This window comes from Mesoplodon mirus, assembly GCF_964341445.2.
Source record: "Mesoplodon mirus genome assembly, chromosome: 9".
Classification (NCBI taxonomy): domain Eukaryota; kingdom Metazoa; phylum Chordata; class Mammalia; order Artiodactyla; family Ziphiidae; genus Mesoplodon; species Mesoplodon mirus.
The window spans coordinates 106,593,394-106,616,339 of NC_138985.1; the positions used below are offsets into that span (position 1 = coordinate 106,593,394).

The 22,946-nt window shown below is 37.8% G+C and overlaps 1 protein-coding gene across 1 annotated transcript in view; it reads left to right on the plus strand.

Moving 5' to 3' along the window:
- The window catches only part of LOC309810307 (contactin-associated protein-like 2), a gene marked incomplete at both ends in the record, with an annotated part of 946,489 nt that overhangs the window by 626,028 nt on the left and 297,515 nt on the right, over nt 1–22,946 (plus strand). The window contains one exon of the mRNA XM_082632267.1: nt 8,657–8,767. Coding sequence (XP_082488393.1) covers nt 8,657–8,767 — 111 coding nt within the window. The remainder of the gene's footprint in view (nt 1–8,656; nt 8,768–22,946) is intronic.

Below are 22,946 nucleotides of genomic sequence, written 5' to 3' on the forward strand. Positions count from 1 at the left end.
TTGAAGATAGTTTTGGCCATAAGGAGCAAGGCAGGAGACTATTGATTGGAAACAGAAGAGTTTAGAGAGAGGTGTGGCCTCTGAAATTTTCCCTGACAATGGAGAGAAAGGGTCATAAAACCTGAGTCAGGAAGAAGAATGTAGCTCTAGCTTCAAAAGTTAGGAATTGAATGCACAGGATGTAAGGAGACCATTGAGTTATGTATTCCCCTGAGAATATGCCTTTTCCAGTTGGTTTGTTTTTTTTCCTAAATACAAATCGAAGATATTGCTAGAATTTCCATCCTGATACCACTGTTTGGTTTTGGAGTCCTTTGCTAGTCTTAATTGTTTCCTGGGTATCCGGCTTGTATTTCCAAATGTGTGATATAAAACATGTATTTAAGTGCTGTACTTTTTAAAGATGTGTTATGAAAATTTTCCAACATTATTTTTCAATCACAGATACAATTGAATGATACTCTGATGTCAATTACATCTGTTCTGAAGTCATTTGACCTTGCAAATTCCTGCCCATACGGCTTGCCAATAGAGATCTCTCTTGGCCACACTCTCGTAGGTGAAAGGCAACAGCCATTTCATCTCTCTTCGCCAATCATTTCCTCTGTTCCAGCTTGAATTCGTACAGAATTCTTACACCTACTCTGAAGACTGACTGAAATTGTATGAAAATAAAACTCAAGGCCCATCTGCTCCTCTAGTTTTCATCCAAGATTCCCTGGAATGGAAGTACACTGGAGACCGAATGTTTTCCATAACTGTGTGGCTGTAGTTTTGGAAGACCTCCTAGTATGGGAAAATACAATACTAAATTATTTCAAATGTTAGCATTCTCTCTCTACCACTAATACTACTATAAAAAATTCTTTCTCTGGGGATTTGCTTGATTTCCTTATATTTAATGTCTGCAGAATATTGAGACAGATGTTCTAGAAAAACAAGCAAGCTGTCTCTTTGGAAGATGGAATGTGTAATAACGATTATTACAGTTGGAGATAGAAATGGATAGTTCATCATCATAGTCAGTCTGGCAATATGGGCACACGTGGAGTGCAGCAACAACCATCTCCAGGAAATTTCATCCCCTTTGTGGTCTCCATGATTTTGCCTAAGGTTTCCTTTCTCTACAGTGTCCTCAACCCTCTTCATCTATATGCCCTCAATTCTTCAGGTCATATTCATTATTTGTATGTTACCTGTTACCATAATTGATCATTAATCTTTCTTCTTCATGGATACATGGAATATTTATTATACTAAACCAGAGGTTGGAAAACTTTTTCTGTAAAAGGTCAGATAGTAAATACTTTTGCTTTGGAGGCCATATAGTCTTTTTTTTTTTAACATCTTTATTGGAGTATAATTGCTTTAAAATAGTGTATTAGTTTCTACTTTATAACAAGGTGAATCAGCTATACATATACATATGTCCCCATATCTCTTCCCTCTTGCATCTCCCTCCCACCCTCCCTATCCCACCCCTCTCAGTGGTCACAAAGCACCGAGCTGATCTCCCTGTGCTATGTGGCTGCTTCCCAGTAGCTATCGATTTTTTTTACATTTGGTAGTGTAGATATGTCCATGCAATTCTCTCACTTTGTCCCAGCTTACCCTTCACCCTCCCCGTGTCCTCAAGTCCATTCTCTAGTAGGTCTGCGTCTTTATTACCGTCCTGCCCCTAGGTTCTTCATAACCATTTTTTTGTTTGTTTTTTTAGATTCCATATATATGTGTTAGCATATGGTACTTGTTTTTCTCTTTCTGACTTACTTCATTCTGTATGACAGACTCTAGGTCCATCCACCTCACTGCAAATAACTCAATTTCATTTCTTTTTATGGCTGGTAATATTCTATAGTATATATGTGCCACAACTTCTTTATCCATTCATCTGTCGATGGACAGTTACATTGCTTCCATGTCCTGGCTATTGTAAATAGAGCTGCAATGAACATTGTGGTACATGACTCATTTTGAATTATGGTTTTCTCAGGGCATATGCCCAATAGTGGGATTGCTGGGTCATGTAGTAGTTCTATTTTTAGTTTTTTATGGAACTTCCATACTGTTATCCATAGTGGCTCTATCAATTTACATTCCCACCAAGAGTGCAAGAGGGTTCCCTTTTCACCACACCCTCTCCAGCATTTAGTGTTTCTAGATTTTTTGATGATGGCCATTCTGACTGGTGTGAGGTGATACCTCATTGTAGTTTTGATTTGCATTTCTCTAATGATTAGTGATGTTGAGCATCCTTTCATGTGTTTGTTGGCAATCTGTATATCTTTGGATAAATGTATATTTAGGTCTTCTGCCCATTTTTGGGTTGGGTTGTTTGTTTTTTTGATATTGAGCTGCATGAGCTGCTTGTAAATTTTGGAGATTAGTCCTTTGTCAGTTGCTTCATTTGCAAAGACTTTCTCCTATTCTGAGTGTTGTCTTTTCGTCTTGTTTATGGTTTCCTTTGCTGTGCAAAAGCTTTTAAGTTTCACTAGGTCCCATTTGTTTATTTTTGCTTTTATTTCCATTCCTCTAGGAGGTGGGTCAAAAAGGATCTTGCTGTGATTTATGTCATAGAGTATTCTACCTATGTTTTCCTCTAAGAGTTTTATAGTGTCCAGCCTTCCATTTAGGTCTTTAATCCATTTTGAGTTTATTTTGTGTATGGTGTTAGGGAGTGTTCTAAATTCATTCTTTTACATGTAGGTGTCCAGTTTTCCCAGCACCACTTATTGAAGAGGCTGTCTTTTCTCCCTTGTATGTTCTTGCCTCCTTTATCAAAAATAAGGTGACCATATGTGCGTGGGTTTATCTCTGGGCTTTCTATCCTGTTCCATTGGTCTGTATTTCTATTTTTGTGCCAGTACCATACTGTCTTGATGACTGTAGCTTTGTAGTATAGTCTGAAGTCAGGGAACCTGATTCCTCCAGCTCCGCTTTTCTTTCTCAAGATTGCTTTGGCTATTCGGGGTATTTTTTGTTTCCATACAAATTGTGAAATTTTTTGTTCTAGTTCTGTGAAAAATGCCAGTGGTAGTTTGATAGGGATTGCACTGAATCTGTAGATTGCTTTGGGTAGTATAGTCATTTTCACAGTGTTGATTCTTCCAATCCAAGAACATGATATATCTCTCCATCTGTTGGTATCATCTTTAATTTCTTTCATCAGTGTCTTATAGTTTTCTTCATATAGGTCTTTTGTCTCCTAAGGTAGGTTTATTCCTAGGTATTTTATTATTTTTGTTGCAGTGGTAAGTGGGAGTGTTTCCTGAATTTCTCTTTCAGATTTTTCATCATTAGTGTGTGAGAATGCAAGAGATTTCTGTGCATTAATTTTGTATCCTGCTACTTTACCAAATTCATTGATTAGCTCTAGTAGTTTTCTAGTAGCATCTTTAGGATTCTCTATGTTTAGTATCATGTCATCTGCAAACAGTGACAGCTTTACTTCTTCCTTTCTGATTTGGATTCCTTTTATTTTTCTTTCTTCTCTGATTGCTTGGCTAAAACTTCCAAAACAATGTTGAATAACAGTGGTGAGAGTGGGCAACCTTGTCTTGTTCCTGATCTTAGTGGAAATGGTTTCAGTTCTTCACCATTGAGGACGATGTTGGCTGTGGGTCTGTCATATATGGCCTTTATTACGTTGAGGTAAGTTTCCTCTGTGCCTACTTTCTGGAGGGATTTTATCATAAATTTTGTTGAATTTTGTCCAAAGCTTTTTCTGCATCTATTGAGATGATCATATGGTTTTTCTCCTTCAATTTGTTAATATGGTGTATCACATTGATTTGCATATATTGAAGAATCCTTGCATTCCTGGGATAAACCCCACTTGTTCTTGGTGTATGATCCTTTTAATGTGCTGTTGGATTCTGTTTGCTAATATTTTGTTGAGGATTTTTGCATCTATGTTCATCAGTGATATTGGCCTGTAGCTTTCTTTCTTTGTGACATCTTTGTCTGGTTTTGGCATCATGGTGATGGTGACCTCATAGAATGAGTTTGGGAGTGTTCCTCCTTCTGCTGTATTTTGGAAGAGTTTGAGAAGGATAGGTGTTAGCTCTATTCTAAATGTTAGATAGAATTCACCTGTGAAGCCATCTGGTCCTGGGCTTTTGTTTGTTGGAAGACTTTTAGTCACAGTTTCAATTTCAGTGCTTGTGATTGGTCTGTTCATATTTTCTATTTCTTCCTGGTTCAGTCTCAGAAGGTTGTGCTTTTCTCAGAATTTGTTCATTTCCTCCAGGTTGTCCATTTTATTGGCATATAGTTGCTTGTAGTAATCTCTCATGATCCTTTGTATTTCTGCAGTGTCAGTTGTTACTTCTTTTTTATTTCTAATTCTATTGATTTGAGTCTTCTCTCTTTTTTTCTTGATGAGTCTGGCTAATGGATTATCAATTTTGTTTATCTTCTCAAAGAACCAGCTTTTAGTTTTATTGATCTTTGCTATTGTTTTCTTCATTTCTTTTTCATTTATTTCTGATCTGATGTTTATGACTTCTTTCCTTCTGCTAACTTTGGGGTTTTTTGTTTTGCTTTCTCTAATTGCTTTAGGTGTAAGGTTAGGTTGTTTATTTGGGATGTTTCATGTTTCTTGTTTCTTGAGGTAGAACTGTATTGCTATAAACTTCCCTCTTAGAACTGCTTTTGCTGCATCCCATAGGTCGAGGCCATATAGTCTCATTTTGTGACATTATGCTGCCCTGTGAATGTAGCCGCATACAATACATAAATGAGTGAGTGGGGCTGTTCTCTAACACAACTTTATTTACAAAAGCAAGCAGTGGCCAGATTTGGCCTGTGGGATATAGATGTGGACTCTTGTGCTTGACAATGCTAGGGGGTTTTAGGGCTTGCGAGAAACTTAGCTAATTTCTTCATATTATATGTGAGTCATCTGTAGATAGAGGGTTAACTGACATACTCAAGGTCACACACTTAAGACAGAGCAACTAGTGACAAGGAAGTCACCTAAAAAACAGCCCTGCATTTTTAATTTATTTGTTACTTTCAGTACTGGATTATATTCTATTCAGCATTGAATTACACATTGGTGATATTATTCTCTTGTTTCATGTTTAATTACTTTATGTGGGTCCATATATTATTGCATCTCATGAGGGGATGGGAGGTAGATAGATGATAGATAGATAAATAGATAGATAGGTGATACATAGGTAGATTTTATTGCCCAAACTTGTTAGAACAGTACGGAGCATAGAGTAAGATCTCAAGAAATATTTGTGGTTAAAGTCTTCCAGGAGAACATACAGTTATGTAGCATTTTTCTTAATTACATGGATATAGATTTTGTCTCAGTTTAGAAGATTGTGAGGTTGCCGATGCTTAAATTCTGATAATAAGTTTATAGTCACCTTTTATAAAAAAAAGCAAATAATCTTTTATATGCTCTTATCTTTCCTGATCCAAGTTTTATTCTAATTTTGTTTTTTTAATTTATATGGGTTTTAAAAATCAGTGAAAAATATTTACTTTGGTATGAAGATGATTAATTTGTTATGGAAGTCAATTTTTTTTTAAATTGTAATAAGATAAACTATCTTCAGGTTTTAAAACTGCTATATTTAAATTCTAAATTTAAACTAGGTATTGGATCACTTAATTATTTATCAACTTCATTTTAATTACTTTCCATGTGTAACATGTAATTATATATGCATTGAATGCTTACTTTTTGAAAATGTGTCATTCCTTATTACCAGGTATAAGCTAGCCTTATTGAGCAGGTTTAGACTAGAAAAGGTTTCTCCTGGCACGATCCTGTTGATTTCTAGCAGAGCTCACTTCCTCTTTTCCTTCAAATTACTACTCAGATGTCACCTGATCAAAGGGGCTTTTCTTGACTAGGCAGCAAAAAACAGCAACTCTCTCAACCTCCACCCCACCCCCCAAACTCCTTGCCCCCCCTTTTCATATTTAGTGTCTCTCTGTAGTATTTTTCACCATCTCATACTATAAATTAACCTTTATGTTTTTACCTGTTTGTTTTTGTTTTAGTTATTTTTAGTTTCTGCTGGAACACAAATTATATGAGGACAGGAATGTTGTCAGTTTCATGTACTGCTGCATTTCCTGTGCCTGGCACAGCACAGGTTCTTTTTTACATATTTATTTATTTATTTATTTTATTATTTTGTTTTCTTTTATTTTTTATTGAAGTATAGTTGATTTACAATGTTGCCTTAGTTTCAGGTGTTCAGCAAAGTGATTCATAAATAAATGTATATATATATATATATATATGTTCTTTTTCCAATTCTTTTCCCTTATAGGTTATTACAAAATATTGAGTATAGTTCTCTGTGCTATAAAGTAGGTCCTTGTTGGTTATTGGTTATTTATTTTGTATGTAGTAGTGTCTATATGTCATAAATTCTTATTTTATATGAATGAATAAAATAAAAATGAATGAACATTAGCACATTCCTAATATAATGGAAACTTTTGAAGTAACGACTACTCCTTAAAGTTAAATGCAGAATTTACATCAAAAGACTGTACAAAGTTAGACTGAGTCAGAAGTTAGGAAATCAAGGTTTTATATGTGAGCTCAGTGGCATCTAAACTGAATAGTAAATTTTTAGACAATTAATATGAAATCCTTCACTGTGGATTCTTACTTGGTGAATTGATACTTTTAAAATAAATTTTATGTTCCTCGTTTCATTCTTTTACATTTAACTTTCCAGGGACTATATTCATTCACACATGCATATTTTTCAGAGGCACTTGCAGCAGAACTTGGAAAAATAAGAGATCTAACTATGATTTACAAGGATGGATGTGTTCATTTTAACTTCAGTTTTGTACACACTTGAGTGGTGAGATAATGAATAATAATTCATTTCCCCAGTATCATTGGGGACTTCACTCCACTTGCGTGACTTTTCAAGAAAACTAGTTCATTCCTTCTACTGCTAGTTTTTTTCCTGTTTATGAATATCTGAGAGAGCAGCCATTCTAGAACATACAGTGTAGTTCTGTATCATATTAAACAGAATACTGAACACGTGTAAACACTTGTTGGGGATTTAAGACCATCTCTCTAAAAGTTAGGTGTTGCACCATGTTGTAATTCAGCATCATGCTTCAAGACTCTGAGTCTGTTGGGTTTAGTTGTTGGTGGTGGTGGTGTTTTTCATTCATTTACACCCCCTCCCCCCTTCCTTTCTTCCTTCCTTCTACAAATGTTGTGAGAGTGTGTGCCAAGTGCCAGGTACTGTTCAGATCACTGGAAAGTAAGCATTAAGCAAACTATCAAAAACTTTATCTCTGTAGAGCTTCCAATCGAGTGGGAGAGAGAAGCAACCGAACAATTGAACGAGTGAAAACACAACGTGTCAGGTGGCTCTAAATGCTATGAAGGAAAATAAAGCTGGAAGTGGGTACAGAGAGTGAGGGCAGTGCGGTATTCGTGGAGCTGGGTGGACTAGGAAAGCTCGTCTGCACTGTGAGAGATGACATTGAGCAGAGCCTGGGGGAGGTGAGGGACGAGGCTTGTGGTCGCTGGAGGAGTAACAGCGAAGGCCAGGGCAGGAGCAGGTCTGTTGTTGCAGTTAGAAGGAAAGGGTGGCTGGACAGCAAAGCACAAGGATGCTGGGAGATGTGATCAGTGCAGTGACCGCTGTGGGCCACTGGAGGACGTTGCACTTCATTCCAAGTGACTGAGAACAGGAGCCAGGGGATATTTTGAGCACAGGAGCCACCTTACCCACCTATATTTTTAAAACTGTCCCTTTGGCTACTGTGTACAGAAGGACTATAGCAAGGGAGGAAGCAGGAAGGCTATCCAGTCTTTCACAGCAGTGATCGCGGATGGCTTCTTGGACCAGATGACCAGGTGACATGGGGTGGTAGGATTTGGGATATTCCAGTCTGAGAAGACATGGACCTTGGTGCAGGCTCCCCGAGAGCGAGAGGAAACTGAAAAGAACCCCAAGAGTTGAGTCCTGAGCCCTTTAACATTTAGACATTAGGAAGGTGAGAACAATCCATCAAAGTGGAATGGGAGAGTCACCAGTAGTAAGGGAGGAGGGAAAGAAAGTTAATGGCAGTGTAGAAGCCAAGCGAGGAGTAGAATTGAGGGAACACCTGGTTCCAGTGCAGTTGATTAATCAAGTATGATGGGAACTGATTAATTTTTTTAGACAGCAGTGCTTTTTGTGTTGGTGATTGTCTTGTCTTCTCTTACTGACACCTCTTTCCTAATCTTTTAGTTTGGATATTATTCCTCCTGGTCTTCCCTCCTTCAGTCTCCATGTTTCTAACCCCAAATCCCTATAATGAATAAATAACTGAAGATTTTTAGGAGATGCCAGATTCCAAAGCTTGGGAAATAAACAACCACAATGTTATTCATGATTCTGAGATAGCAGGCCTGCGTTGAGGCCCCTCAGAATAAAGCACTCTATCATAGTTATAACTCTTGAGCATCAGAAGGTGGTTTAAACTGTGCCTGTGGTTTATTAGAATTATCATAGTTGAGTTACCGAAATTCCAATCATTTGCTAGATAGATTTTAAATTTTGTACTATATTCAATGATTATTTTAACAAATGATTTTAACAAATCATTTTATCCAATGAATATTTAAAGATCTTTATTGAATCTCTCTCTCTTGTCTTTTCAGAAAAATGTGATGAGCCACTTGTGTCTGGACTCCCCCATGTAGCTTTCAGCAGCTCATCCTCTATGTCTGGGAGCTATTCTCCTGGCTATGCCAAGATCAACAAGCGAGGGGGTAAGGCGACTTTTATGTCATTTGTCGACAAATGTATTAAAGGAGAACATGTTATATTTACAACTGCATTTCTAAAGTATATTTTATTGTACAACAGCTATTAGCTGGCACCCAAAATCATTCTCCCCGCTTTTGTTAACAGAGACATAGACACTTATTATAAACCTCTTTTGTAGCCACTATTGTGGAGTGATATAGAAAAAAAAGTGGGCTAGAAATAAGAGACGGTAAATTAAAGAGGAAGGATTTTTGGAGTGGCATATGATAATGAATTCAAAATGACATAAAAATTCTGAGTTAAGGAAAGTCTTGTTAATCAGAAAATCATTTAAAAGAAGTTAAAAAAGAATTGGTTCCTAATATGTGTACCATGCACGAAAAAGAATACTTTGTATTAACTGCTTTTTCCCTTTTTATTAATGTGCACACCTAGTTTCTATTGAAAATGAAGGATGAAAAAATATGACCCTTTGCAGTTTCTCCCCCAGCACACAGAATTTAGCTTTGTTACTAAAACCATGTAAAAATTTGTGTACATTTGCAGCTAAAATTTGGCTTTTGGACTTTAGAGACATGGTATTAATTAGTAAATGATGATTTCAAAGTAGACAGCAATTGGTAGAGAATAAAAGAAGATGATTAAGAACAGAAACTTAAAACTCTTTTGCTTCAAAGGAATGCTGATATAAATATCAATGAATGACAGCTTGGAAAGAAACAATATTTTCTTGGATACATATGTATCAACTAACAAAGACCATAATTTTTTTTCAGTAAAACAGGAAATACTAAGCTTAAATCACAACCAATTCAGGAAAAAAATGTGAAAAAATAAAGAAGGAAGGAAAAGGAGGGAGGGAAAAAATATAAACAAGGGTGAAAAAAAAGAGAACAGGGGAAAACCCAAAAGGGGAAGAAAAAAGAAGAGGGAAAGAAAGAAAAAAATATCAGAAAAGAGAGAAAAAAATATCAGAGAGATTCAGAAAGACCAAAAGGGAGAAGAAAACATGTAAGGAAAAAGTAGAATAATATATACAGAAATTCACCCAAGTGTGAAGATACCTTAATCAGTAAAAAAAAAAAAAAAAAAAACCAACAAAAACTCGGTGAAAGAGACATACTGACAGAGATAGAGGATATAAATTTTAAATATATATACAGCTTTGATTTAAAAGTAGTATTCAGGGCTTCCCTCATGGCGCAGTGGTTGAGAGTCCGCCTGCTGATGCAGGGGACACAGGTTCACGCCCCAGTCCGGGAGGATCCCACAAGCCGCAGAGTGGCTGGGCCCGTGAGCCATGGCTGCTGAGCCTGTGCATCCAGAGCCTGTGCTCCACAACGGGAGAGGCCACAACAGTGAGAGGCCCGCGTACCGCAAAAAAAAAAAAAAAAAAAAAAAAAAGTAGTGTTCATCAGCTGCTTTGTTTTTTTCAGTGAGCTCTTTTTTTTTCAATTGAGGTATAATTGACATAACAATATATTAGTTTCAGGTGTACAACATAACGATTTCATATGTGTATACATGTATGTATTGCAAAATGATCACCACAATAAGTCTAGTTAACATCTGTCACTATCACAGTTACAGACTTTTTTCTTGCAATGAGGATTTTAAGATCTAGTCTCTTAGTAACTTTCAAATATGTAGTGTGTTATTGTTAACTGTAGTCACCATATTGCATATTACATCCTCATGATTTATTTATTTTATAACTGGAAATTTGTACCTTTTGACCCCCTTCACTCATTTCACTTAACCCCTCCCCACCCCACTCCCGCCTCTGGGAACCACCAGTCTGTTCTCTGTATCTGCATAGTTATGCTCATTTCATCATGTGATATTCATCAGGCTATGGGCATGAGAGACCTGGTGAGTAACTGTAAGTTTTCAAAAATTTTCCTGAAATATGTCAAAGTAATGAAAATTTTAAAGTATTCCTTTTCCATAAAAGTCAGTAAAACCAAACCAAAAAAAAAAAAAAAGAATATAGATAGAAAACATGAAACAAAGAACTTCCCATACCCAAAATCATAATTATGATGCAGGCCAGCCTAGCACTAATAAATGTGGAACAAAATATAAAAGGGAAAAGAAATAATACATAGATCCCCAGATGTCTAGGGGATGTGATATTCCCTAAAGGAAGTGTCATGATATTGAGAGATCAAAAACAACTTTAATGAAAGGAAGCAGTCTCAAAATATTTCTTTAGAAAGTTCTGAGCGAAAATACAACTGATGAATTTTATACCCAGTGAATTTGAGCAAGTCAAGTTATGTCAAGTGTACAACCTCTTCGGGAATACAAATGAAACAATCCAACCAACAGTGAGATGAGTGAAAAAAATAAAGGAAAACCATGGTCCAATGATGGATACTGAGCAGTGAATTCATTTACATGTAAGATTGTGACTAGATAATTTAGGAATTACAGTTGTAGAACAGAATATAAATGTCACAGATACAAGAAGGTAAAAATACCAAACTATGGGATTAGATATGTGCTATTCCCCCTGCCCCCAACTTTTCAGAACAGGAGGCCACTAGATACGTAACTTTAAGTGCAGATTTATTTTGTTTTTTTTTTTTAGGAATTAATATATTTTATGAAGAAACATCAACAGTTTTTTTGTTGTCCTCATGCTAGTGAAGTTATGTTAAAATATTTTTTCATTTTAAAATAGTACAAGTTGTCACTTTGAATTATTTAGAGCTATTTATCTTTTTATCTACTCGTATATGTAGAGTGAGGTATCTGAAATTAAACTTCTAAAATGTTAACTTTCTTTAAACCTGGAGGATGGGGTTTGGGGAATGTTTTCACTTTCTTTATAATAAGTTTCTTTATAGTTTATAGAATGTATACATCTATACCTATACATATATGTACATAGATAAAGGTACAAATACAATGCATTTCCAATAAGAAAGTTGTTTTGAAGGCAAATGATTATAAAACACAATTTATGGTTTCTTAGTTGTTTGACTGGAAGCTTACTTGACTTTCGATACAATTGTATCTTTTGATACAATTGTATCTTTGACTATTGATACAATGCATTATCATGTGTTAGGGTAAAAACCTGATGTTGTAGTTCATTGGGAAAAAGCATTGTCTGTGCTATAGTTATAGATTTATGCTTGCCTATGGTCCATTTTATCAATATTTGTTATGTGGGAAGGTTTAGTTACATATTTTTTCACTTCCAAAGACCCCTTTTGCTTCTCAGTGGTGTATGTGCATAGTTGCCTATAACTTCCTCACCCAGCCCACCCCATGCTGTCTCCCTGTTTTGGACCATCACACAAATGGCCACATCTCCACTCCTCACACTGCCCTGCCTCTGCATGTACATACAAGACACCATGCACAGGGCTAGCTTAACCCTGGTTGAGGTTAGTAACCTCAGTATGGGTCAAGGTAGCCAGCATCAGAGAGGAGGGTTATTTCCTCTACAAGAAAAAACCAAAAAGAACTCCACATATGGTTATTTCAATTAAAAAAAAAAACCCGAAGCTTTTTATTCCATTATAAAGTCTATATGCAAATACCCTTGGAAGAGGAGCCATGTTGACTGACATTCATGCTAAGGTATAAATGGCTAATGACCAGCATTGAGTGAGAATTGTTTTGTTTTGTTTTTAGTGCAGCACAAAATTACATATCTTAAAAATAAATATAGGGCTTCCCTGGTGGCGCAGTGGTTGAGAGTGCGCCTGCCGATGCAGGGGACACAGGTTCGTGCCCAGGTCCGGGAAGATCCCACATGCCGCGGAGCGGCTGGGCCCGTGAGCCATGGCCTCTGAGCCTGCACGTCCAGAGCCTGTGCTCCACAACGGGAGAGGCCACAACAGTGAGAGGCCCGCGTACCGCAAAAAAACAATAATAATAAATAAATAAATATATACCTTAAATTATATATCATAAAAATAAAGCAGAGAATTCTAAAGGGAGAAGAAAATAAGGTATATGTCAGGGAAGAAAGAAATGCTAGTGATTTTTTTTTTTTTTTTTTTTGCGGTACGCGGGCCTCTCACTGATGTGGCCTCTCCCATTGCGGAGCACAGGCTCCGGACGTGCAGACCTAGTGGCCATGGCTCACGGGCCTATCCACTCCACAGCATGTGGGATCCTCCCGGACCGGGGCACGAACCCGTGTCCCCTGCATCGGCAGGCGGACTCTCAACCACTGTGCCACCAGGGAAGCCCTAGTGATATATTTTTTTACTTGACTATTGGCAAGAATCATCTGATACATACACCACTTAACCATCTGAAAGCAGGAAGATATTATACTGCCAAAGAAGGATAAAAGAAAGTAACTTCCTAATTATACAAATACAGAAAAGAACAAATTCAATTGAGTATTATGTTGATAAACATTGCTTCAAGTTTTTGTCATTTACTTAAATGATATTCTTCAAATACATTTTGGAGCGATAGATTTATGAATACATAGAAAAGCAAAATATAAATGCAAATATACATTCAGACAACAGATTGACACACATTTATAGAATGGAATTTAGCTTTTGGGTTCCTGCAGTACAAACCCATCTGCTACAACCTTGATGTCAGGGACCAGAACATGACAAAACTGGGTGGAAATGTGTTGTTTAAATGAAAAAATCCACTTGTAATTCTATCAAGTCTTTTGGAGCCTACTGCTTTAAGGGTTTTTGTTGTTTTCGTTTTCATTTTTGTTTGTTTGGTTTAAAACAGTACATACCTCCTGTGATCTGTGTTCTGAATTTATCTTCCCATTCTTAATGCATTGGAGCTTTCCCAGTCTTGTGTCATTCTGAGTCAATAGCAATTAGATGGATCACTCTTTCCAAAGGGTAGCACAGATATTAACCCTTTGAGAGTTTTGTGGAAGGTATCCACCACCTGACATTTACATAGTATTTTACAGATTATAAAATGCTTTCATACATGTTCTAAGTGTCCCTTAATCGTCACAACAACCTTGATAGATAGAATAAGTTAGAGATGCCAATCATTTCTCCTGCCAAACTCTCAACTCTCTACTCCAGGTGCCTTTTGTAGAAGTCATCCTCTCTCTACTGCCCCAAAGGGACAGTCATTCTACCACATGGTCCTCTCCTCCCCCCACTAGCCACAGGTGATGAGAAAGAACCCACGATCTCAACTGATGCCATCAGAATCTCTGTTTCATGTATGTAACATAAACATAGGAACCAAGAGGACTACTGGGTAAAGCACGATAGGCCGCATGTAAATAAGACAGAGAGGAGTGAAGCAGCTGCTGGAGAAGAAGTGAAGGCTTGAGGCCACATACGTCCACGTAAAGGACGGACAGAGTCTCTGGTCTCATTCCTATTCTGCTGCCTGTGTGCCATCACCTCTGGCTGTACTTCTGCTTGAGCCTGTGAAACTTACCTTTCTAATTCTAATAATCACCTCCTCTGGCCTGAGCTAGTTTTAGTAAATCTGTCTTCCTATTTACCAAAGAATTCCTGATTAAAAACCATGAAGCATTATCAGCGCTGCATTTGAATTAACCCAGAGATAGAACCTACAAAGAGATGGGAAGTTTGAGTCAAGTTTCTTTCACCCTCTTGCCACTTACTTGTACTTAGTAGATACTTCACTGCTTGCTGCTCCTCAGACTTTTTGTTTTTAGGTTTGCTTCTTGGATAATTCCTCCTGTTTTAGGAACCTGTTGTCTTCTCTCTTAAACCCAGGGCAGAGACTTTTAGTGGTGTTGTTTTGTACTTTTGTATCCTTTGTTTCCTCCAGCAGGGAGAACAGATTACATTTGTAGGTCATAGAAGTGATGATCACTTCTGGGAGGAATACGTATATAAGAGTCATCTGGAGAGGCCGCTGGAGCAGGTCACTTAATGTCCACACTTGTATCTTAAAGAACTGCAGGGGCTTCCCTGGTGGCACAGTGGTTGAGAGTCCGCCTGCCGATTCAGGGGACGCGGGTTCGTGCCCCGGTCCCGGAGGATCCCACATGCCGCAGAGCAGCTGGGCCTGTGAGCCATGGCCGCTGAGCCTGTGCGTCTATTGCCTGTGCTCCGCAACGGGAGAGGCCACAACAGTGAGAGGCCCGCGTACTGCAAAAAAAAAAAAAGAAGAAAGAAAGAAAAAAAAAAAAAGAACTGCAGTCCTTTCCTTCCCTTCAAATATACCACTGAAGTTAATCATTGCTACCATGCCTTGATGCCTAGGCTTGGTCCAGTCATTGCTTTAGTCATTTTTCTTCTTCCTGTTGGCCAAGAGGGACCTTTAGTAATTAGTGTAATGCCAACCTCTTCTCCAGTTCACACTTAGACACTTACACATGTTGGACCGCCTCTTGCAGCTCCTAGGTGGCTCAGCAAGTCGTCATACCTCACTCTGCTCTTCAGAGATCTGTTCCTGCCACTCCTGGAAAGCAAAATTTTCTCTCCTCTATTGCAGTGTCAGTTCTCTTGTCCCTTAGTTACATTTGTAATGCACCTCCTTTTCTTCTTTCTATTTTTTCTCCTCTTTCTGCCTTAAATAGTGAAAGGATCTGTCACAACTAATTAAACCCAGAACCTAGCGTAGCTGATACACTGTGAACCGGGAAGGCGATGACACTGCTTCCTTGAGAACTTGGTCTTGCTTTGTGCCATGAATGCTTCCTGCTGGTGCTCTTCGGCTCTCTCCAGTCCCTGATCCATTCCTCTGTTTTCCATTGCCCAGGCCTGGCTATCAGTATCTGCCAGATCAGGTGGTGTCTTTAACCTTTATTAGGAAGCTCCTCCCTTAGACCATAACATCAAGGCTTAAATTATGAAATAGACTAAAGTTCCCAATCAGTGAGCTTCTGTCCCTTTTGGCAACTTCCACTCCACTATTTCCCTTCTTTTCCTTCTGTAGCCTCTACCACTTATTCCTTATTTCTCTTAATCCACTCACTGGTAATCCATTGTTACTTTAGTATGAATTCATTGGTCAAAGTGTTACATTTGCCTTTTAAGAGCAAATCCTTAGGAGCAGAAAAATCCAGAGACCTGTTTTTCTAGTATAGCATTTCAGAATATTTGACATTCCTATTCGGACTGGTTATACTTCTTCATCTTCGAATTACTCTCCTGCAAAGCCCTGCTGATTTTGCCACCTCTCATACAGTGCTAAGCAGTGGAAAGAGAATGACTGTATCCATGCATAATTAGGTTCCAATATGGAATCAACCAAGGATGAGGATGGTATTAGTCAATTATTTTGACTTTCTGCATCTCAGCTTCCTGATTTCTATGGTTATGGTTATATGACTTATCATCCAAACCAGGCATTTTTGAGAGTGACAGGGCTATTAATAATGACACCAGAGTAATCCTGCAGGTATGGTACCCCTGTTTATATTCTGAAATGGAATCAATTATACAATTTTGCAGAGCTATTGTGAAGGCTAAATGAAATAATCTACACAAACTGTATTGCATTTAAATATTAGTCTCTTTCTCATCAATTACTCTCAACTCCTACAACACCACAGATATTAATATTTTAAAACATGGATTGAATGAAATATTCTTCTCATCACAAAAGCAATGCCTCCCTAAAAAGTGATTGCTAGAATTTGTGTGTTTTCCAATGTGTTTTTCCTCTATCGTCATGTAAGATAAAAATGATATCATAATAATCGAAAGATCAATAAAATAACATTTAAACATTTTTCATGATACTTTACATAAATTTTGGACTGCTATTTACTTAAATGTGCCCCTAGTCTTTCACTTCAAACTCCTTTCAATTCAAATGAATTTTTGTCACTGATTTTCAAATATTATTTTTTTCTTCTTATTATAATGATGTCATTTGAATTAGATCTTATAGAATCCAATCTAATATATATTTATTAATTTTATGATACTCAGAAAAGCCAAAAAGAATTGTTCTGGACTTTAGGGAGAATAAAAACTACCATTTTTCCCTTCATCTATTTCAATTTTGACTATTTTTTTAAATGTATTTTAAATGATTTCTTCCAAAGCTATCAGTAGGTCTTTGTATTCACCTTTACAATTGAATGAGAGTTGCCATCTAACTAACGTTCTAAGTTTTAATTTATTTATTTTTTTAATTTTAATTCTCAAATGTAAATCAAAATTCTGGCTTCACCAGGAGCTTTACAAAATTAAATGTGCAATACAGGATACATTTGTGTCATTGATACTTGCTAAAAAATGTTAGAATGCTGGAAGCATATTTACTGGGGAATAACTAACAAGTTTGTTTAGACGTGCCTTTTTAATTTGCAAATAATATTACTATGTTTCTGCTGGCATCAAATTTTAAAATGTTGGAATTTTAATACCTTCTTTTGTGTTCCCCATGGAAATCTATGCTGGGTTTTGTAGCATTTCCCATAGAGCACTGTTTCTCAAGGTGTGTGATGTGAATACAAGCTATGAACACACACAACACATATATACACAACGTTTCCACAGTTAAATCAGCCAGGCAAATATTGTTTGGTGGTCCTCTCTAGGGGAACCGAAGAGAGCCTCTTTATCGTGGAACATCTTTAGAGCCAGTAGAGCACACTTTCACTTGGAAAGAAGCTCTTATAAAATCTAGCCAAACATTCTGCACGTCAATGGTTTTAAACAGGGTTTGTTTAATATGCTTAGAAGTACAGTTGTGTCCAATGAGTTCACTACTGTGTTTCTAACAATATTGCTTTTAAAGCCTCTTTGATAATAATATGATGGATGATGATTTTTGGTTTAGCAGATAGGTTTAATTGGAGAAAGGAAGTTTTTAGATTTGGGGCATTTGAAGTGAAGAAATTTTGGTTAATTATTTTAAGGAAGTTGCTATCTTGCCATGTTCATAGCAAATATTTGCCAGTGACAAAATCATAGGCTGGATGAGGATCAATGCCATTATATTAACCCCTGCTACCATCTTTGAAATGGCTCTGGGATGTTAATTTTCTAACACTCTCTTTATATCACAGTATGAATAGCTGATTGTCTAAAATGAAATGTGAATAATCAATTGAGATAATACGCTTTGTAATTTTGCTTTACACACATTATTGAAAACCATGCTGTTTGGTACTTGCCTTATAAAGTTTAGGACCTATGGGGTGGGAAGTCTTGACATCTGAACGAGCAAAGAAATATAGCTAACTAATTATTCATTTTGAGAAGATATACTGATTAAATATATCTTTTTGGATATGCTGCTATGGAGTTGGAGGAACTAGATTTCCCTTCTACCCTTGGAGAGATCTTGGGTTACTTCCTCCCTTTGTTTAATTTCCCTAGTTATGTCACTTCTGTAATGAGAAACTTGGATGAGATGATCCCTAGGACCTTGTTATCTCTGAACACCCTCACCATGTAGCCAAGATCAAATTCCCTGGTCTTGAACTTAATGAGCCACTACAGATTCTCATAGTCTGGTCTGTTTTGTCCTCTGGGCACAGAGATACTTCCGACTAAACAACTTTGAAAGTAGCTAAGATATCTGGGAGAAAACATTTATGAAATAAAGTTTTTACAAGTTGAATTTTTCTTTCTAAACCATTCCAGAATATATGCCAATGGTATGCTTAGAGATTAAATGTTTAATTATTCCTTTACTATTTGCTAATTTTATTCAAAGAGAGGCTTTAATGTTTTCCACATTTCTGCCAAGAAGGTGGAGAATTCATGTGAATGATTTGTACCATATCAGAAATATTCATCTTAAAAATAGAATTCTTCACACAATCTCAAAGCACTTTAACACAGTACTGTGGACATGTTCAACTCTCAAAGAATATTTTCTGAACAAATGAACTAATGTACTGAATTATATTTATTGCATAGATTTCTATCCACTTTAAACTTCAGAGGCTTACTGCTTCTCTGTTGAGATGATTTGTTAAATCAGAAGTGGGTATTTGCTAACATTTTTCAGTTTCAAAAAAAATTATTTCACAAGTTATTTAGTCACTGTTGTAGCCAGCTGGAGTCCAGACAGTAATAGAGGATAAGTGACCATAGCAAACATTATTATCATTATTTCTAAATAAACAATTTTAAATACCAATTTTTTAGAATGTACATGCAGAACAACTGAGAAATGTTCCCATCGGTATCTTCCAACGTTTTCGAAATTGTGGAACACGTACCATCAAAGGTAATGATGTTGATTTGGTAAAGCATGCCCTTCTTATTTCAGGATATTTCTTTCACAGATGAGCCTTTCAATTTTAGCTGCTGCATCCACCTGGTAACAGGTGCCTTTGGGTGACAGTCCATGTTCTATCGGTCCTTGTGTTTGGCCCATAAAGAATACACTCTGTGTCCTATTTGCAACACTGTAGCCTCTGGGAAGAAACAAAGGCCAGAAATGAGCTCAGCATGTATACAAGATGCTGTGTGGGGAACTCACATCAACTGATCATAAGAAGGTTACTGCCCAGTGAGGGTCATTGCACAAGACCCATGCATTCAACAAGGTTAGGGCACAAACAACCACACGTGAAAAATATGCAACAAACCCTATAATTACCTTCCTTCTACACCAGACGAGTGACTCTTCATCATTTTTCAATATCTACTCTCCTATGATTAGAGAAAGTTCCATGCTTTTTGCCTATCTGCCTCTTCTCCCTTATTTCCTTCAATAAGAGGAAAAGCAGGCCAAATTATTTCCAAGACAATTGGGAGGATTTACTCTAGTAATGGCTCTATTAGCAACCTGGTTAGGTCATACTCATCAGAATGAATAGACCCTTGCCTTAATACCTTTAGCAAATGAATGACTTTTTCCGCCCATTTTTCTTCAGGAAAAATAAAAAAATTAGAATTGCCCTCTCTTTTATACTCATGCCTTGCGAAACGAACTCTAAAAATATTGTCACTAATAACAATTCAAAGCAGTCCAGCTTCTGTTAGCGTACTGCTCTTCCTGTACTCTGCAAATGAGCCGTCCACATCTGCACTGTTTACTCATCCCCCTGCTTTAAAACCAAGATGTATGTTTGACATGAATATTGCTGACAATAAACCATGACATTCAAGACAGTCTACTTTCATCATTCTTGCCTCTTTAACATTAAAATCTAAACACAGGGCTTCCCTGGTAGCGCAGTGGTTGAGAGTCCGCCTGCCGATGCACGGGTTCGTGCCCCGGTCTGGGAAGATCCCACATGTCGCAGAGCGGCTGGGCCCGTGAACCATAGCCGCTGAGCCTGTGCGTCGGGAGCCTGTGCTCTGCAATGGGAGAGGCCATAACAGTGAGAGGCCCGCATACCACAGAAAAAAAAAAATGTAAACACAAATGGTAGAAAGCTTTATTCCTCTGATTTTTACCCCAAGGTCACTTTTACTTTTTCTTAGCTATTTTAATTTTCTTAGCAATGTAAGGAATTCAAGTTGTATGTTTTTATTTTGCTTTGTTTTGTCCCTCAGTAGCTTCTGGAATTTACTTCCTTTGTATCTGTTTTCCACTTTAAAATCAGTGGGCAATGCTATTTTATTCCAGTTAGAGGGTCCTTGTCTGAAGTTTATCTGCCACCTCCACATCACCAGACGTCTGCCGCCAGGTAGATTGTTCTGCCTACAGGGTGAATTGTTTTGTATTAGAAGGCTTGTGCCTGAGCATATGTGTGAACAATGTATAAATACACATGTTTTGTGGATGTTTCCCTAGCCAGTTTCTGGCACATATGTATTTCAGTGGATTATTAATTTGAGTTTGTTTGTTTGTTTTTATTTTGCTTTTGACTGATGCTTAGAACATGAGATAAGCCCTATAATGCTCTCCTATTAAGATGACCAGAAGCATTGTTGACTCCCCTGCTGTTCCTCTCTGAGTGTTCTAGACAGTGGAAGTTGAAACCATATGCTTCTGTGGTCTATGTGTTTCTGTGATATTACAGATTCATAAGTGGTCGTTAGATTCTCTTCAGTTTACGTTTTGATAAGGCCATGCATTCCAAATAGAGTTCCCAGAAAGAGGATGATTAAATTGTGCTTTGAATAGTTCCAACGGGAGGAACACATAGACAGGGTAGAAATCATGACCCTTCCTCACCGTGGAAGGGCAGGCAACCCACAACAAATGCGTCCCAGGGAGGCCAGAAAACCAGAGGGTGTCAGCAATGCCCCCACCCCAATCAATCCACATCTCAGGTTCAAACTGTATTAAGTCATCAGCAGTTCCTATTGGCCTCCAGATTCTTTATTATATAGATCGTTCTTCATCCACAGCATCAACATTTTTTTTTTTTTTTTTTTTTTTTGCGGTATGCAGGCCTCTCACTGTTGTGGCCTCTCCCGTTGCAGAGCACAGGCTCCGGACGCGCAGGCCCAGCGGCCATGGCTCACGGGCCCAGCCGCTCCGCGGCATATGGGATCCTCCCAGACCGGGGCACGAACCCGTATCCCCCGCATCAGCAGGCGGACTCTCAACCACTGCGCCACCAGGGAGGCCCGCATCAACATTTTTAAGTTGCTTGTCCTTCAGTAGTTGTCAAAAAGTTGTTACCGGTGGCTAAATGAGGTCTCTGTCTGTCTTTCGAGGTGCGCCATGTTATTTTCTATCTCAGAACTTAGTATACGGTATTGGACTGTAGAGTTGTTTCTCTGAGCCCACAAGAAGGGGTGTGAGTGGAACACAAGCCCTACGTCTCCTGCATCTGTGGGTACCCAGCATCTAGGACGGTGCCTAGCAGAGATGAAATACAGATAGAAAAAAACTCTGGCGTGTATACGTTATCTCATTTGAGCCCTACAAAAACCCTAGGAAAGAATTTAGCAGGAATAAAACTCAGTTTTATGGATAAGAAAACTTCAATTCAAGAAAGTTTATATTCCTGCCCATGGCTACAGCTAACAGAAAGCAGGTTTGAGCATTTGAAGCAGCCTCTTCTGCTTTCAAAATCACTTACTGTTCTCTTCTCCACATGTCTTCCCTGTCTATGTGAGCTGCTCTTTAGGAAAAATTGGAATACTATTTGAGTTGGTTTTAGAACATAGTTAAATTTTTCCCACTGGTGTCTTAGAAAATAAACAGACACATTTCTCTATTTTATTTCTGAGTATATAATGACTATGTGATTTCTTTGCATGCTTATTATCTTTGTCTTACATAATCCAAGAGTAGTAAAGACATTGTTTTCAGTATTTACATACAATAATATAGTTTTAAAAGATACACCCCCCCATTTTTCCCCCTACACTCAAAGCCTAGCCAAAATCTACATTCCTTCAGTCTTGTTTCTGTATTTGGATGGTATGAAGTGGTAGGCAAAAAAGATATTACTTCACTTGAAATATACGTGAGAACAGCCAAAGATTGGAACAAAACAATGAGACCAACATTCTGTCTCCCAGAAAAGAATTGAAATAAGAAAAAACTACTGGTGTGCATCAATATGCTAGAAACGGACAGAAGCAATATATATATATTTTTTTTGTGGTACGCGGGCCTCTCACTGTCGTGGCCTCTCCCGTTGCGGAGCACAGGCTCCAGACGCGCAGGCTCAGCGGCCATGGATCACGGGCCCGGCCACTCCACAGCATGTGGGATCTTCCCGGACCGGGCCACGAACCCATGTCCCCTGCATCGGCAGGCGGACTCTCAACCACTGCGCCACCAGGGAAGCCCAGAAGCAATATTTTTTAAGTCACTAGCATGGAGAAAAAACTGTTAAGTCTGTACAAAGTGAAAGGAAATGAATAACAGAAATAAAACTCAACCACAAAATGGAAAATGTCTGCCATGTACTGGATGTGCCATAAACTGGATCTCTGTTTGGTATGACATGGGCATAATCTGGGATTAATAATAACAATATCCCCCTGTATGATCATTCTCAATCACTGAATTGTTTCTTCCATTCCAAATGAAGGTTTCAGCAGTATTACATCTTGCCCTTCATTTTGTTACTGTTTAGTCGAATGATCATACTTTCTGGAAACCTGTAGAGACTGCCAAGGGAATTGATTCTATTTTTTCCCCCAACTTCTGTATACCAGGTATTGGCATAAGGAAATCAAAAGCTATTTGACCAACTGCTTCAAAATTATTATCTATCTTCTCGACATAAAATTCAAGACCTAATAATGGATGACGGAAAATAATTTTCTAAAGAGAATTTCAGAGAAGCACAAAATGCCTTCGGGTTTCAATGCAAACTGTTGTATTTGAATTTCCACAATTGAAAGAGAAATT